The sequence below is a fragment of the Hesperophylax consimilis genome, chromosome 29, assembly GCF_061612785.1.
Source record: "Hesperophylax consimilis isolate HC1 chromosome 29, BYU_Hcon_1.0, whole genome shotgun sequence".
In the NCBI taxonomy this organism is placed as follows: Eukaryota; Metazoa; Arthropoda; class Insecta; order Trichoptera; family Limnephilidae; genus Hesperophylax; species Hesperophylax consimilis.
Window position 1 is genome coordinate 3,084,426 of NC_142864.1, and position 16,967 is coordinate 3,101,392.

Sequence of the window (16,967 nt, forward strand, 5' to 3'; positions counted from 1 at the left end):
TGTTTTTAAAATCATATTTCATGATTTACGGCTACATCATTTAATGCTGGAAAGTCAAATTTTATTTATGACCACATTAAAAACAGATTTCCGAATGTTTTTGAGTGTTTCCGGAATATCGATAGATGACAGCACATATTACTTCCTATTCACGGGGCAATAATAATATTGTTACCATTGTTAACTAGCACTTGGTTTTTTGCTACTTGACCTTTATGTGAATTATGTTTTTTTCTCAATTCAGTTTGTCATGCCAACATGCTTGCTTTGGGTATATTTCAGTCATGCCATTTGCTTGAATCGTGCCATCAAATAAATTGAATATTTACACTTTAAAACAGTATTTTTGCCATTTTAAATCAGCCATATTTTTGCTATTTGAAATTGAAAAGATCGTTGCGAAACATCATATATACTCTGCTTAATTTTTCCTCTTTATTTTAGGGTCTTGAAATTTTCTTTGACTTTTATTCGATTATTCAATAATCCCGGATTTTGAGAATATCGTCAAAATTTTCTCATCGAGAATTTTAGTGATTTTTTTTTAGTGTTGAAAAAAAAGTGAAAGTTTGAATTAGAAGTGAACAAAATAAAACAATTAAAGTAATGTTAATCATTGAGCAGTGATAAAAGTGAATATTTGTGTAATTTTTTCCAAAAACATTGTGTTTTTTTTTAACCCTTCGAAGGCGTACGCGCTCAATTGTGAGTCAAAAAATCTCACTGTAAAATTATATGACTGAAATTTGACCCTAGTTAAGTCATCACCTTTTAGCTCCAACATATTGAGTTGTTTATGATATTTAAAAAATATATTTTTCTAAATCGATCTGATCTTTGTAAAGAAATTATTGTCGTTTATTAAATCTCGATAAATACAAAAAAAGTATTACTAGATAGGGTAAATTAAAATTGAAGGTTGGTTCGTGTTTTAAACTGAACTACAATAACTTATCAGTGGTTAATTCATTATTGTAGTGACAATTATTTAATTAAAACCTTTAGTTTAATGTGATACGGGCAAGGTCTTTAAAAATTGTTGATAAAATCAATAACAAATTTTGTTATTTATGTAATGATTTATACTTTGTATACCAATTTTCTAAATCGGTCAGAAGAACTATCTATTCTTGATTATTCACAATAATTTTGACAGTTGATTGTTTGGATAATAAGGGTTTAGGCGGCTGAGAGTTTATATGTATGTTTGTTTGGATAACTGACAGTTTGCATCTTGACGTTTTATGGTTGCAAATTTGAATAATTTACAGTTTATTGACTGCTTTTATAATAACTTACAACTGAATTAAACGATTGTCTAGATTACTGACTGTTTGGACATCTGACATTTTGGATAACTGGTAGTTTGGATAACTGTCAGTTTAGATAACTGTCAGTTTAGATAACTGTCAGTTTAATAACTGTCAGTTTGGATAACTGTCAGTTTGGATAACTGTCAGTTTGGATAACTGTCAGTTTGGATAACTGTCAGTTTGGATAACTGTCAGTTTGGATAACTGTCAGTTTGGATAACTGTCAGTTTGGATAACTGTCAGTTTGGATAACTGTCAGTTTGGATAACTGTCAGGGTGAATAACTGTCAGTTTGTATAACTGACAGTTATATATAGGTATTTTTTTATATCTGACATTTTGAATATCTTTTAATTCAGCTAACTGACCAGTGATCTAACCAGTGATGAATTTTGTTAGTAAGTTTATTTATTCTATAATAAATTAAAATTCCTGGTGAATTTTTAGTACCAATTAAAGCACAATTATATTAGATATCTCAAATATACTTGAACGTAGTTATTATTAGTAGATTATTAGAATTTGTGATATTTAGGTACTTCCTCATATCAATTTAATTAGTTTAATATAAATTATTACTATACAAGCTAGATAGAATCTATAAAAACCAAAAAAAATCTCAAAATTAAAAAAAATATAAAAATTTATATAGTTTTAACCCTTCCAGTACCGGCGACTCAAATATGAGTCCATTTTAAATTAGGAACTTATCATATGGGAAACTCATAAATTATTTAAAATTATTGGATGAATATTTTGATAGCAAATAGATATATACGTAACGACTGGACTCGAATAGAAATAATTAAGGAAAAAAATTACTTAGGGTCACCATTCTCTTGATAGATTTTTCATGGGGTCCAATGTATGTTTTCGATTTGTGATTTATTTATTTATATCCAATATATAGTCCAATTTTACTATCCGGTACTCGAACCTATGAACAGTGGCTATATAATGGTTAAGTTAGTTAGTTTCTACCTATTAATACACTTCAAGCGGGAGAAAATTGAATCCTGTTCGAGAAAATGGACTTTGCTTTAAACCGCTATATCTTAAAGCCTACAATATAATACAACTCCATTAAGGCTATGCAATACGTAGTAATGCAAAATCATGTATTTTTGGTTTGAAAATTTGGTCGCCTAGAAATGTTTCAGATGCTTTAATTAAATACTGCGAGTAGAATACATTCTGGCCTTTGAAATAATCGAGTATTTTTTAGATAAGTCTTTTTGTAAGCCCAGAAAAAAATAATGTATAAGGCCCATGAAAACTGCTTTAAAGTTCAAAATCTCTTCTTACGAACCCATTTTCGGTTATGGTATTATTGTATAATGTGGCGAATTATGTTATTTATAAAATGATCGAAAACATTTAAATATTTGTGCATGAACATCCACAAAATAAAATAAAAGGCACTTTTTGGCCATGTTTTTTTCTTGCATAAATCAAAACAGATGGATGGTGTTAAGCGGGAATTTAAGCATTATCGCCATCTACGTAAGGTGTGTTATTGATAGTGGCTGGATTCAAAATATTACACTACGTAGTGCATCGCCTTAACTGAAGTTAGTGATGTTTTATGTTTAAAAAATGTATATATTTCATTACTTAAAACAAATTTGGCTTAAAGTTTCTTTTGCACAAATCACAAAAAAAATACGATTTCCAGTGCCATAAATAAGTGCAAGGATTTATAACCCATTCTGCAGTCTTAGTATATTTTCCTTTTTGATTAAATATTCTTCCATAAAAGAGACAAGAAAATGGAAGACTTGTATCACATTGCTTATGTTGGGACCCTTACAACAATATTGATATTGAAAGCATTTACAGCCATTCAAGTAGGACCAGCATAAAAGGTAGAATAACCCTTCCGCCGAAAGTGCTTTAATATACCTTATCCTATGGATAAGCTATCAACAGGATAGCTAAATGTCCCCTTAGTATCAACCCAAACAGAATTTATTTATTATTTTTTTTAATGATAAACTAATGTTTATAAGACAAGGTTTTTATGCATAGCACAAGGGATAGTAAATTATAATAAGCCATAATTAATCTCCTGCAATATCAATACAAATTGAAAATATCTCCTGAGTAAAATTAAATGCCGCCGACGGGAATTGAACCCGCGCCTTCTCATGTCCGGTCAGACACTCTGGACTTCTTACTGGATTCAATATGTACTATTACTTCAATTAACAATTACTGCTTAATTTTTTTTTTCACCTGTAAACAACCAACTTTATTTTTGTAGGAAAGGCTTTATGAGTGCTAAATTTCCCACTAGATGGCGTCGAGACATATTATATCTACATTTGTTGGTCAAATATTATTATCAGGAGATATTTTCAATTTGTATTGATATTGCAGGTGACTAATTATTGCTTATAATAACTTATTTAGTTATGAGCACCTAGAAATAGAAGGACTATAGACAGTATCAGAATTAGGAATGAAAAATATTCCAGAATACTCTATTTTGTCACATAGTCTGGAAGTTTTTTTTTACTAAAATTTATTATTATTTTTTCATAAATTATTTTTCTTGTATTATCTCCAGACATTTTAGTTACTTTTATAGTTTTAACTCTTTAAATACAAGGTTCATTTAAGTCAATTATGAGTTCTTTAAATTAGGATCTGATAAAGTGAGATACTCATGTTGTGTTTAAAGCATTGCATGAAATTTATAATTCTAATAGATATAAAAGAATATAATATAAAAATGGGGGTTTTATGATCTTAAATGCAATTAAATTAAAAAATTCTCATGAATATAACGATTGCTTAGTTATGTATTAAGGAATTAATGAAATATCATGATTTTATAACATAGTTGCTGTGTGATAACCGCACAAGAGTCCCAATAGCCTGAAGCCAATGGGACTAAGACACATTTATAATTATCTTCCACTATGAATGACGTGCATGCAAAATTATTCAATTGCAACTAATTTTTAATGCATATTGCATGAAAGTGGTCACCTAATAAAGTTACTGACTTTTACGCATGCTACTTAGTATTTGTTTGGCAAGTCGAATTGCAGTAGGCACTGCCAATCGTACACTTCGGAGCGGCGGTGCCACGCGCCACTCAGGCCGCTGCGCAGAAAACTAAGTCCGAAAGTGAGATAACGGTTTACAGCGCAGTCCATTGTGAGACTTTGCGCGGCAGCCTGGAGTGTACGCGTGGCAGAATAAAATTTTAACTAAATAAAATTTGTGCTAAACAGATTTTTGCCGATTTCCACAAAGAATTTTGATAAAAAAACATTCCATTTTACTTGTAATAATTTATTTTTTATTATTCAGAACTTGCCATATTTTATAGATGAATTTACAATAAAAAGTAATACGTTTTTCTTGCGATGCTTCTGAGTAATTTTTTTGTAAGTCTTCCATGTTGTGATATTTAATGAAAGTTTGTTTATAACAAATGTTAAATGCAATAGAATTGTAAAAACCTTAAAGAATATTGTGAAAATGGTAAAGTTATCCACTTTTGTTTAGTTTTTACGTAATTTAATACATTTTTAGGGATTATGGTGGTTTATTTTTGGGGTATTATGCCGTGTTGCGCTACGTCCTTCTTTAGCCAACGTTGCGGACAGTATTACACTATTGGCATGATTTATGAAATTTGTTTGGCTAACAATGTATGCTGTAGAATATGGTTTTATATTTATTGAACTTGAAAAACACTAGCATTAAAATATGTATTATGATGTGAGGTAACTGCTTAGTTTTGCACGTTTACGAATCGTAAATTCTGTTTCTAGTAAACTTATTGCAAATAAATTAATTTGATAAAATCAATATTATGCGTTTTTCAAATTTATAATTTGCATACATTAAATATGTAGGTACTTGGTTCCAGAGTAGAAGAAACTTTCAGTATCGCCCTGGTATTAGAAATCTGAAATCGCTTCTTTCCTATTTTCCGTCAATTTCTTCTGCCTTACAACATTCCCCAATTGAGAGTGCTTTAGTCCCGTTGGCTCTTGCAGCGAATCTCTTGTCCAAAGTCACAAAAAATAAATTGATAACATATTGCATGAATATTTTTGCTTGTACATTTGTCCTCTATTCCGACCTTCAATATTTAGCATGAAATACCAAACACCTGTAATGTGACTATAATATAGTGTTCATAATGCTTTATTTTTAACTAAGTCTAGTGGTTTGGTGTTTGAAAGAATTTTTGCATGCCTCATAATCTATCTGCCAAGGTTTTATCTCAATACTGCACCAAATTAACAAGTTAATACATACTCGTACATGCTTTCAAATATATCAAATTTAATTAAATTAAAGTATTGTACCTATGTGGATTTTCATTATGTAGGGACCATAAATATCAATATGATTTTAAAACAAAATTTAAATACCCAAAAACCTATATGTATTGAAAGTTTAAAGGTCAAAGATTTTCTTTGTGAACAGTTTGGCGTACTAAAAATAATTACTGATATAAAATGTGGTTGTAATTAAAAATTAATTTGTTGTTGTAATTCATAATTTCTGTTACCAAAATACTGAAAAATCAATTTATCGTTACATTGTCTTAAATTCTTATTACAGACATAGAAGCTATGTCTGTAATAAGAATTTTAAAACTAAGATCACTATGTTTTTGTTAATTTTTTTACCAACAAAAACTCTGGTTTCAGTGATAAAGTTTTTTTTTTTAAATAAACGTAATTTAACTGTGCTTTTGGTACAGTAAAGTTTTTAATAAAAAACACATTATTTGATGGTTATATTATTATTACTTTGGTAATGATAGATTGATGTTTCAGTTAAATAATTAATATGTAAAATCATCTTCGGCTTCATTCACACGAGAGTTAAAAGTAAGCTACCACGCTTATTAACACCCGGCCATTTAAAATGAGAACTCAGGGGTTTTTGCTAGAAACACAATTTCACTTCTCATTTTGATATTTCAACGGCTTAGATCACAGATTATTGTATCTCCATAAATAATTATTTTGAAATAAAATATAAATTCAAAAAGTCCTGTCCTTTGGAATCACTGAAAAAATGAAATAGTTATGAATAGTTTATTGTGGGCGTGGAAGTAAGCTAAATTTGTACTTAGTTCTGCTGAAATTGATTAAAAATCGAAATTTCGCCTGAGCAGATAACCTATTTAGGGATCGAAAGATCTTGGGTAAATTGGCATCATTAGTTTTCTTTAAAATATTGATCACGATTCTAGGAATTAGCTTGTTCAGTGTTTGGAATAGTCTTATCTGGAGATGCCACATTTTAACTGTTGACTTCTTGATGGCCGGCGCTAATTTCCACCATGCGCCAGCTGATTCTATTTTCGTAATAACTTACTTGTTTTTTGCAAAATTAGGTTTTTGTAAATTCTACCGTCTTACCAGATAATGTGTTTATATATTTCTGAAAATAGTAAATAATTTATCATAATATGTAGTTTCCCCAGAATAGCTAGTTAAATTCATTTTATTTTATTCAAATTAAATTCAAATATGCTGGCGTTCAAGAGGTTGAAAATAAAAGTTCTATTACAGTTTAGTAATAATTTTCACCCAAAAATGGAGATACAATATCTGTTTTCTAAGCCGTGGATTTATATGTTTTTATCATAATTTTTCAAACTTAAAATATTCCAAGTTTCAAGATATCAAAATCTTTTGTTAATGTATTTCTTTTATAGCTGATTAGCTGCAGATTTTATGAAATACGTTACCTAAAAAATAGCATTGCAATTAAAAAAACCCTTAGTGTGAATGAAGCTTTAGATGTGGTATTCACGGTTAGCTTAGCAACAGTGTATTGTAAAGCATGCTTTATGATGCTAAAATGTGCATTATTTACACATATGTTTATTTGTATTAATTATTTGTTATCATAAGTTTGTTTTTAAAAGCATGTTTTTTTGTTTGCATCATTGTCCACATTCCAACTTACCACCGTGAATGGTGGACATTTTGTGTAAATTATATTTTAAAATAATTAATTGTTTAGCTTCTAAATTCTAGCTTCCACCCACTGTATATTCCTTTTTCCTTTGGGGAATCATTTAGGTTAACTGTATTATTTACTAATAAAGGGATTGTTGTACTATTTTTTTGTGTTTTGATTTTTTTTAACCCTTTAATATTCCAAATAGAATTTTTAGAAAACCATACCACATTGCTTGCCCCAAAACTTAATACATATAGTTTGTCTGTTTTAACGCCTTCCTTTCTCAAAGTAATCAATAAGATTATGAAAACATATTGTAATTTTGAATGTCCGCAATCTGTCCATAAATGTATTTACAAACCATAGGAATTCAAATTGATAGACTAGCTAATCAGAGAAAAGGGAACAAACCAAGTTGCACGGAGCTGGGTAGGCAGCATGCCTTTTCCCTTTCTGATTTGTGATTTGTCAATTAATAAATCTGACAATAGTAACAATTCAGTCCTCGAAATTAAATCCGCTTATGAATTACTAATACTTTTCACATTGGCGCGCAAATTGCTGGCTGCGTAAATAACTTAAGGCAATGCACTAAGTAGTAGTGCAAAATCATGTGTTTTTGGTTTGAAAATTTGGTCGCCCAGAAATGTTTCAGATGCTTTAATTAAATACTGCAAGTAGAATACATCTTGGCTTTTGAAATAATCGAGTATTTTTTAGTTAAGTCTTTTTATAAGCCCAGAAAAAAATAATGTATAAGGCTTATGAAAACTGCTTTAAAGTTAAAAAACTCCTACTTACCAACCCATTTTCGGTTATGATTTTATTGTATAATGTGGCAAAATAAGTTATTTATAAAATGATGGGAAAAAAATTAAATATTTATGCCTAAACATAATAAAATAAAAGGCACTTTTTGGCCATGTTTTTTTCTTGCATACATCAAAACAGGCGGATGGTGTTAAGCGGGAATTTAAACCTTATCGCCATCTACGTAAGGGTTGTTATTTATAGCGGCTCAATTAAAAATATTACACGACGTAGTGCATCGCCTTAACTACAAAACCCAAATCCAATAAACAAAAGTTCGGGCTCGTTTCCAAAGTTGAATATTTTTTTACACTATTTAGTTAGACACTTATAAATGTGTTATAATTTACCCACCTCATTCATTCGTCGCAGAAAAATTCTACAACGGACTGCGATGCAACCCGTTGCCTTACTTTAGAGACTTACATTGACGTACATCGTATAACACTTTATGATTGATGTCTTAGTTTATTCAAAACATTCCAGCTCGACGAAATGATGCCCATATTTTATATTAGGGGAAGTCTACCAATTTGGAAGTCTATTTTATAAACCTATTTCTGCAGGCGGCCAAAATAGAAACTAATATTTAATAGATTATTTAAAACAGAAGAAAGGTTTGTACCTATTTGTATACTTTAAACTAATTTATTTAATTATTTTTTTTACAGTTTAATATCAATTATAAAAGTTGCCTTGCCATTTTTGAATCTGTCAGAAAGTCAGAGAATTTGTGTGTATTTCCGTTTTTAATAAAATCAAAATAAATGAAATATTACTGAACGTATTCGAAAACTAAAAACTGTTTTTAAAATGTGATAAAATACAATTTCAAATTTTATTATAAGATATAAACATATAATTTTTGAAATATTTAATTTTTCATTACAAACATAAAAAGTTTTGAAAATGGCTTGCTTTACGTTTTTTCGACTAAACACTAAATTAAAATTACTGAAACCAAAAAAAATACATATTTTTATACATAAATATATTCTAAACATTATAGCCGTGAGGTGGCTATGTATTATTTCAGATAAAAATAATGAATAAAAAGTTGATAAAACTTCATAAATTGCAAATCTTTGGTTTGATGTAGGTGTACATTTTAATTATTCTGTGGTTAACTTCTATGTTTGAAAATAAAGCTTAGTATTTTCTCTCTACGTTTTAATTATTCTGTGGTTAACTTCTATATTTGAAAATAAAGCTTAGTATTTTCTCTCTACATTTTAATTATTCTGTGGTTAACTTCTATATTTGAAAATAAAGCTTAGTATTTTCTCTCTACATTTTAATTATTCTGTGGTTAACTTCTATATTTGAAAATAAAGCTTAGTATTTTCTCTCTACATTTTAATTATTCTGTGGTTAACTTCTATATTTGAAAATAAAGCTTAGTATTTTCTCTCTACATTTTAATTATTCTGTGGTTAACTTCTATATTTGAAAATAAAGCTTAGTATTTTCTCTCTACATTTTAATTATTCTGATGTTAACTTCTATATTTGAAAATAAAGCTTAGTATTTTCTTTTTGTTTTTTTTTAAAGATTTCTACGAGACCATTTGAGTTGTTCAAAAAAGCGAACGGTTATTAGCTTTTGTTCCCAAAACCGAACAAATTAGCCTGAGGAATTGAAGGACAAAAGTTGATATGAGGATAAGTGAAAATGTGCATTTAAAATGCGCATTCTCGGTGTCACCAACGCAGCTGAGCGTACGAGTATTTTTACTCAGCAGTAAATTTAAATTGATTGCATTTCTAATGATTTTTGTCAGTCAAAAATATAACTTTATTTCTGTGATGAAAATCTATAGAATAGATAATAATTTATGCTTCACACAATATACTTATATTAAATATAATTTAAAGCTTTATTTAACCCTTCGTGCCTCAGATAGACATTACTAGCCACAAACATCATATTCCATTAGAGGCTCTGAAGGACATATTTGACCGGGGCGTCAATACATTATTAAAGTATTTTTATCTTTTTTTCTATAATGTGTAGATACATAATTTGTTTGACGTTGGAAAGATAAATAATTATTCTTCTCAGTTTGTCTCAAATATTCATACATAATTACATGCATAAAATCCAAAAAAATTGTCAAAGTGTATGATTACAAATTGTCGGGAATTTTTTCATTGACAGTTGAAAGTTAAAAAATTATTTATATTTTTTTATTGTACAAACGGCAATAAAGTGAATTAAGAGTGTTCTTACTAATTCCTTACACGAAGGGGATATGTTTTCTAAACATCGAACTCTTTCAAAATTATGGACGCACAAATGTTTAATTCAAATACAAACATTTCAATGATTATTTTATCTAGTTTCTAAAATGGTATTTCTTTTTACAATAACTAGACAAATAAGAAATATGTAGCACATTTTAGATGCCTCGGGAGCATTCCGATATTCCATGAAATTTCACCGTGTCGTTGGGACTTGTAGGTAAAAATTTTTACGACTTGATTATAAAACATTGACTTTTCTCTACTTTCTATAAAAATAATATGCATGGATTATATATGTAAACCTTCCGTAAGAAATTCTCTACATGATAGTGAAAACACTATCGATATCCGTAGCGTATTTTAGAAGAACTAAGCGCACACACAGAGACACGCCGATAGCGACATTATTTTTTACTATTTAGAGACTAGTTTAGGTATACCCGTTTGTTTGGGGAAAAATTTAGAGTTTGTGAATTCTGGAGTACCTGACTGGGTGCATTTTTAAGGTGGAAATAAGTATTTGTTTCACTTGATCGTGCCATGTCTTCCTCGGGCGTCCCCGACCTCTTCAACACATTTATTTCCTAGTCATACATTCTTCTTACAACTCTTTCTTCGTTCATCGCTTACGTCTCATTATACCACAAATACTTATTTGATTCATGTCTTCCTTGGGCATCCTCGACTTTTTATACCATTCACTTTATATGTAGTATCATGAAATCCACATTGTTACTGTTAAAAAACTACATTATGTCGGCTCAAATTCAACTCCGTATCTCATCCCAGTACAGAGATAATGTGTTCTAATAAGTCTTTCTCGAGCATCCCCGTCTTTGTCTACATTATGTCGGCTTAAATTCAACTCCGTATCTCATTCCAGTACAGAGATAATGTGTTCTAATAAGTCTTTCTCGAGCATCCCCGTCTTTTTCTACATTATGTCGGCTTGAATTCAACTCCGTATCTCATTCCAGTACAGAGATAATGTGTTCTAATAAGTCTTTCTCGAGCATCCCCGTCTTTTTCTACATTATGTCGGCTTAAATTCAACTCCGTATCTCATTCCAGTACAAATATAATGTGTTATAATAAGTCTTTCTCGAGCATCCCCGCCTTTTTCTACATTATGTCGGCTTAAATTCAACTCCGTATCTCATTCCAGTACAAATATAATGTGTTCTAATAAGTCTTTCTCGAGCATCCCCGTCTTTTTCTACATTATGTCGGCTTGAATTCAACTCCGTATCTCATTCCAGTACAGAGATAATGTGTTCTAATAAGTCTTTCTCGAGCATCCCCGTCTTTTTCTACATTATGTCGGCTTGAATTCAACTCCGTATCTCATTCCAGTACAGAGATAATGTGTTCTAATAAGTCTTTCTCGAGCATCCCCGTCTTTTTCTACATTATGTCGGCTTAAATTCAACTCCGTATCTCATTCCAGTACAAATATAATGTGTTCTAATAAGTCTTTCTCGAGCATCCCCGTCTTTTTCTACATTATGTCGGCTTGAATTCAACTCCGTATCTCATTCCAGTACAGAGATAATGTGTTCTAATAAGTCTTTCTCGAGCATCCCCGTCTTTTTCTACATTATGTCGGCTTGAATTCAACTCCGTATCTCATTCCAGTACAGAGATAATGTGTTCTAATAAGTCTTTCTCGAGCATCCCCGTCTTTGTCTACATTATGTCGGCTTAAATTCAACTCCGTATCTCATTCCAGTACAAATATAATGTGTTCTAATAAGTCTTTCTCGAGCATCCCCGCCTTTTTCTACATTATGTCGGCTTAAATTCAACTCCGTATCTCATTCCAGTACAAATATAATGTGTTCTAATAAGTCTTTCTCGAGCATCCCCGTCTTTTTCTACATTATGTCGGCTTGAATTCAACTCCGTATCTCATTCCAGTACAGAGATAATGTGTTCTAATAAGTCTTTCTCGAGCATCCCCGTCTTTTTCTACATTATTTCGGCTTAAATTCAACTCCGTATCTCATTCCAGTACAGATATAATGTGTTCTAATAAGTCTTTCTCCAGCATCCCCGTCTTCTTCTACCATTCAAAGTAATCTCTAAACATTCCTGGCACTAATAAGAACAAACTTAAAAATTTTCAGCGTAATAGAATGAATGATACAGGAACGCGTGGGGGACAAATAAAGAAACATTTTATTTTATCGATTTACAAAATAAATTGGTTCTTGACTAAATTTCCTTTTTTTTTTACTTACAACGGTTACATATGCCAATCATATTAGTGGTTTAAAACTGATTTGCAACACCCGCCCACAGTACCCTCTTACCCCGCAGTAGTCCTTCGATACAGTACACCACTACACATGCAAGAATCTATTTAAAATGATACTACTGTAGGTCTACATAGTAAAAAAAAAATTTTAAAGACATGATGTGTTGTTTTGCAGAATTTGGACTATTCATCAAAATTCAAAGTTTAAATGCAAGTTCTGTGAAAATCCTATTCAAGTTCTGTTACTGTCCAAGTACTATGAAACAAGCAGCCCATGGTGGATTAATTACAGAACTTGAATTTTAACATGTAAATTTTATGAATTGTTAAAATTCAGAGAAACAACCTATAATTATTCTTTATATATTTTTTTTAATCTGTAAATATAATTATATTATAAATGTGGTTATTAACCCCCCTGAAGTTTCATAGTGTGACTGCAAAACTTATGTTCAAGTATAACTATATTATACAGGGTTTTCCAATAAGAGGTGTTATTTTGAATAGCCCGCTATTTCGGTAGATGTTACTTTTGAAGCTGTCATTTATCGACATTTGACAAGTAGAAACTACGCCATTAATAAAAATGGAATGATACACGCTTCAACAACGCATTGAAATTATTAAAATTCACTTGAGTGAATCAAATGCAAATCATCTTGAGTGATGCGACCCATTTCCACCTCGGTGGCTTCGTTAACAAGCAAAATTGTCGCATCTGGGGCTCGGAAAACCCAAGAGAGTTATTGTTGAAAAGCCTCTCTATCCTCAACTTGTGACTGTTTGGTGCGGTTTATGGTCCGGCGGAGTCATTGGACCTTACTTTTTCGAAAATGAGGCTGGAGCAACAGTTACGGTGAAAGGATCGCTATCGAGAGATGACTAACGATTTTTTATGGCCGGAATTGGATGGTATTGATCTGGACAACGTTTACTTTTAACAAGACGGCGCTACGTGCCACAAAAGCAACGATACCATTGATCTTTTACGATTGAATATAAAAATAACAGCTCTTATTGGAAAACCCTGTATATGTGGGTATTAACCACCTGAAGTTTCATAGTATGACTGCAAAACTTATATTCAAATATAACTATATTAAAACTTGAGGAGATCTTCTCACGATAACGGCGCTGTACAAATAATCCAATCTTTATGACTTCAAAACACTAACTGACTGTTGTAACGTTCATGAAATTTTATCAATATTATTCAATTTCGAGATTTTGTATCGTGGGTTATATATGATGTATATATATATTTAAAATTTTTCCTTGCTTATAAGTTTGTTTTCTTTTCGCAGACTGGTGATGTATCGCAAACGCCACGTGGCAACGTCCAAGGGCGGCTATGAAGGGGTTAAGCTGCTTCGAGGCACTCGGAAGCCCTACACTGAACTCAAGAGCATGAGCGGCAAGCGATAAACCGTATACAACACATCACATCGCTTCACGTACATCTTTATTGAATACCGATGAATTGAACTGTTTATAGAATAGAATAATATATAATCTATCCCATCACGTGGCACATTTTGAGTCACACCCCCGTGAGAAAAGTGTCACACTCAAAAAGTGTTATTTTTGAGTTATATACGTACGTCGATTCCAAATTTCTTGGTCTACCGTCTTGGTCAAAAGTGACTCTTTTTCACTATGGTATTTAAATGTGGAGTGACTCGAGAGAAATATAACATTTTGTATTGTGATAGTATTTTAGGATCTTCATAAGTGAAACTGATTTCGGCAACAAGTAAAAAAACTGTCACTTTTGAAAACATAAAAAACAGTTTTTTTTAAACTTTTTATTTAGAAGTCATATTGAAATTGAGTAAAAAAATCTGTTGAAAAAAAAAAATTAAAAATTAATTTTTAACTAGTTGTTCCCCGCCCGAAAGTGCTGTGGTTCAGTCTGTCTGTGCAGATTCAGAAACAATAGTACATGTTGCTTTTACGTCCAACAGATGGCGCTGTTTTTTTTTTTTTTGTATAGCATGTTTCTACATGTCACAGGTGACATCTATATAATATGGGTATTTAAAAACACATGCGTATTCGAATGCAACGTTTTGTCAAATTTTCAAAGCAATCGGTGAAGAACAAACGAACATTTAAATTTTTATTTATATAGATAGATAATTACCTATATTAATCAGAAAAAATAAATAAATTATTTAACTGTTCTTTTGTTATATTAACTTCGCAATTAATATCAGATTACAAAATAATTATTTTCTCAAATTTACTCTTTTGAATTGTGACGCTTTTCTTACAGGGTGCGATGTGCTTCAGTGAAACTTCATGGGTTTAATAATTAACATCCATTCAATTTCCGTCACTAAAAATGTTGTTATCAAAAATTTTGACTGTCTCAATGAACTATGTTTGATGTGCAATTTGGTATCATGTGACACTAATGGATGATAACGGTTATCATTACACGTGACTCCTATTAATGACATGACACTATTAATTCATGTGACACTAATTCATGATAATGGTTATCATTACATGTGACTCCTATTCATGACAATGATTGTCATGTGACACTAAGTCATGATAATGGTTATCATTACATGTGATTCATGACAATAATTATCATGCGACACTAATTCATTATAATGGTTATCATTAAATGTGACTCCTATTCATGACAATGATTATCATGTGACACTAATGCATGATAATGGTTATCATTACATGTGACTTCATTACAATCATGGTTATCATTGTTGATGAACAAAGTTGGTCAACAAAGACAATAAAAATATGTTAATTATAAGTGAAGGAAGCGCATGTAATGGCTGGATCTCTTCAGGAATGTTAATGAATTGATTAAAGGAAATAATATATTCAAGAGTAGATATCTAATTTTAAATAAATTATAATCTATCTGATAAAAAAAAAATTGCCAAATAACTCTATATTTTTGTATTTTTGGTAGATTTGCCATATTTCTGTATCAATGGCCTTGTTCATACGAGGCGTGCTCAAAAATGACACTAGCTTATTAAAATTATTTTCTTATCATATTATTTATTATGAGTTACATTACTCTATAAAGCGGAGGATTATAATGCATACATACAAAATATTCTAAAATATCAAACACGTATTTCGTAAAAACAAACAAACACTGCAAAATTTCCATTAAAAGTTAAGATGTCTAGTTTACGCTTGTGAAAAGTCTCCATTTTGTGAACTTATTCAAACAAAAAAGTGACAGAATGAAACAAACAGAAACACATGTGACCGTAGCTAGAATACATAGATGACTAACTGAATTGTTCTAAAAGAAAAATTATTAATAACGAACGGTAAAATGATCAGCTCTAGCAAGCTAGATGACGGTCTTTAGGCTGGTAACAGTACATCGATCGCGTACATCAGTCACGTACGATAATATCTAGGTGAATGAATGAAGAGCTGTAGTGCCATGCGATTCGCCACGCGCTACGTACGAGAACCATCGATCCAGCTCGTCAGTGCTATACCTCCCGACTGACCTTAAGCATTGTACTATTTTCAGCCTTATAATAACTGAGTATGCAGAGGAAGATAACCCAACTGACGTCGCATGCTGTGGACAACTGAATTTGACAAATGAATACCGGTGATTTTGTGCTTTCAAATACGTGTTAAAAATTACGGCAGAATTACAATATAGTAATTGTCGGATAACCGAGTTACTAATGCATGTATCATCTGTTCATGTGTTTAGCTCTGCTAAAAGCTGTATGCAGGAGCTAGCAGCCTATATCTATATGGGTTTCATGCTGCTATAGTTTTCCGAATGTAAAATTCATTTATCCAGTCAAACATAATTTTAAAAACTCTCTTTAAGAACATGTTGAATTTGTTTACCGTCTATTTGACCCGGGCATTGTACAAGTGACATTTTCTAACTATGACTAAGGATTCAAATATTGTTAGGTTGTTCGCAAGCTGGAAATGTTTGTCTTTCTATTTTAAAGATAATTTTTTTAATGAAACGTTTCACTTGGCTACCATCCACTCTCCAACCATACAATGTCATTATTATTATCACATAGAATATAGCTTTAATTAGAGTTTTATCATAGATTTGGTTTAAAAAAATTATACAACAATTTAATCCTATGTCTAGTAAATTATACAATAATATGCATATTTTTGATATTAAAAATATTTTTAAATAAATTTTCGACACTGCTTTCTATTTATTGTAACTTAAAAATGACACTTGCTTTAAAACACAAAATATTACAGGTTAATTTTTAAACATTAGCATTTCAACAAGAATCTAATCTCAATATAATTTGAAATATTACAAAAAATACAACTTTTCCCATGTCGATGTATTTTTTTCAATTCCTTGGGAATTGAACCCACAACCTCCTGATAACAAGTCAAGTA

The 16,967-nt window shown here is 30.8% G+C and overlaps 1 protein-coding gene across 1 annotated transcript in view; it reads left to right on the forward strand.

Moving 5' to 3' along the window:
• The window catches only part of LOC149409771 (trehalase-like), a 63,055-nt gene extending 47,904 nt beyond the window's left edge, over positions 1 to 15,151 (forward strand). Inside the window, exon 11 of the mRNA XM_089649328.1 lies at positions 13,877 to 15,151. Within this exon, the coding sequence (XP_089505454.1) occupies positions 13,877 to 13,997 (121 nt within the window). The 3' untranslated portion in view covers positions 13,998 to 15,151. The remainder of the gene's footprint in view (positions 1 to 13,876) is intronic.
• Positions 15,152 to 16,967: the final 1,816 nt, after the last annotated feature.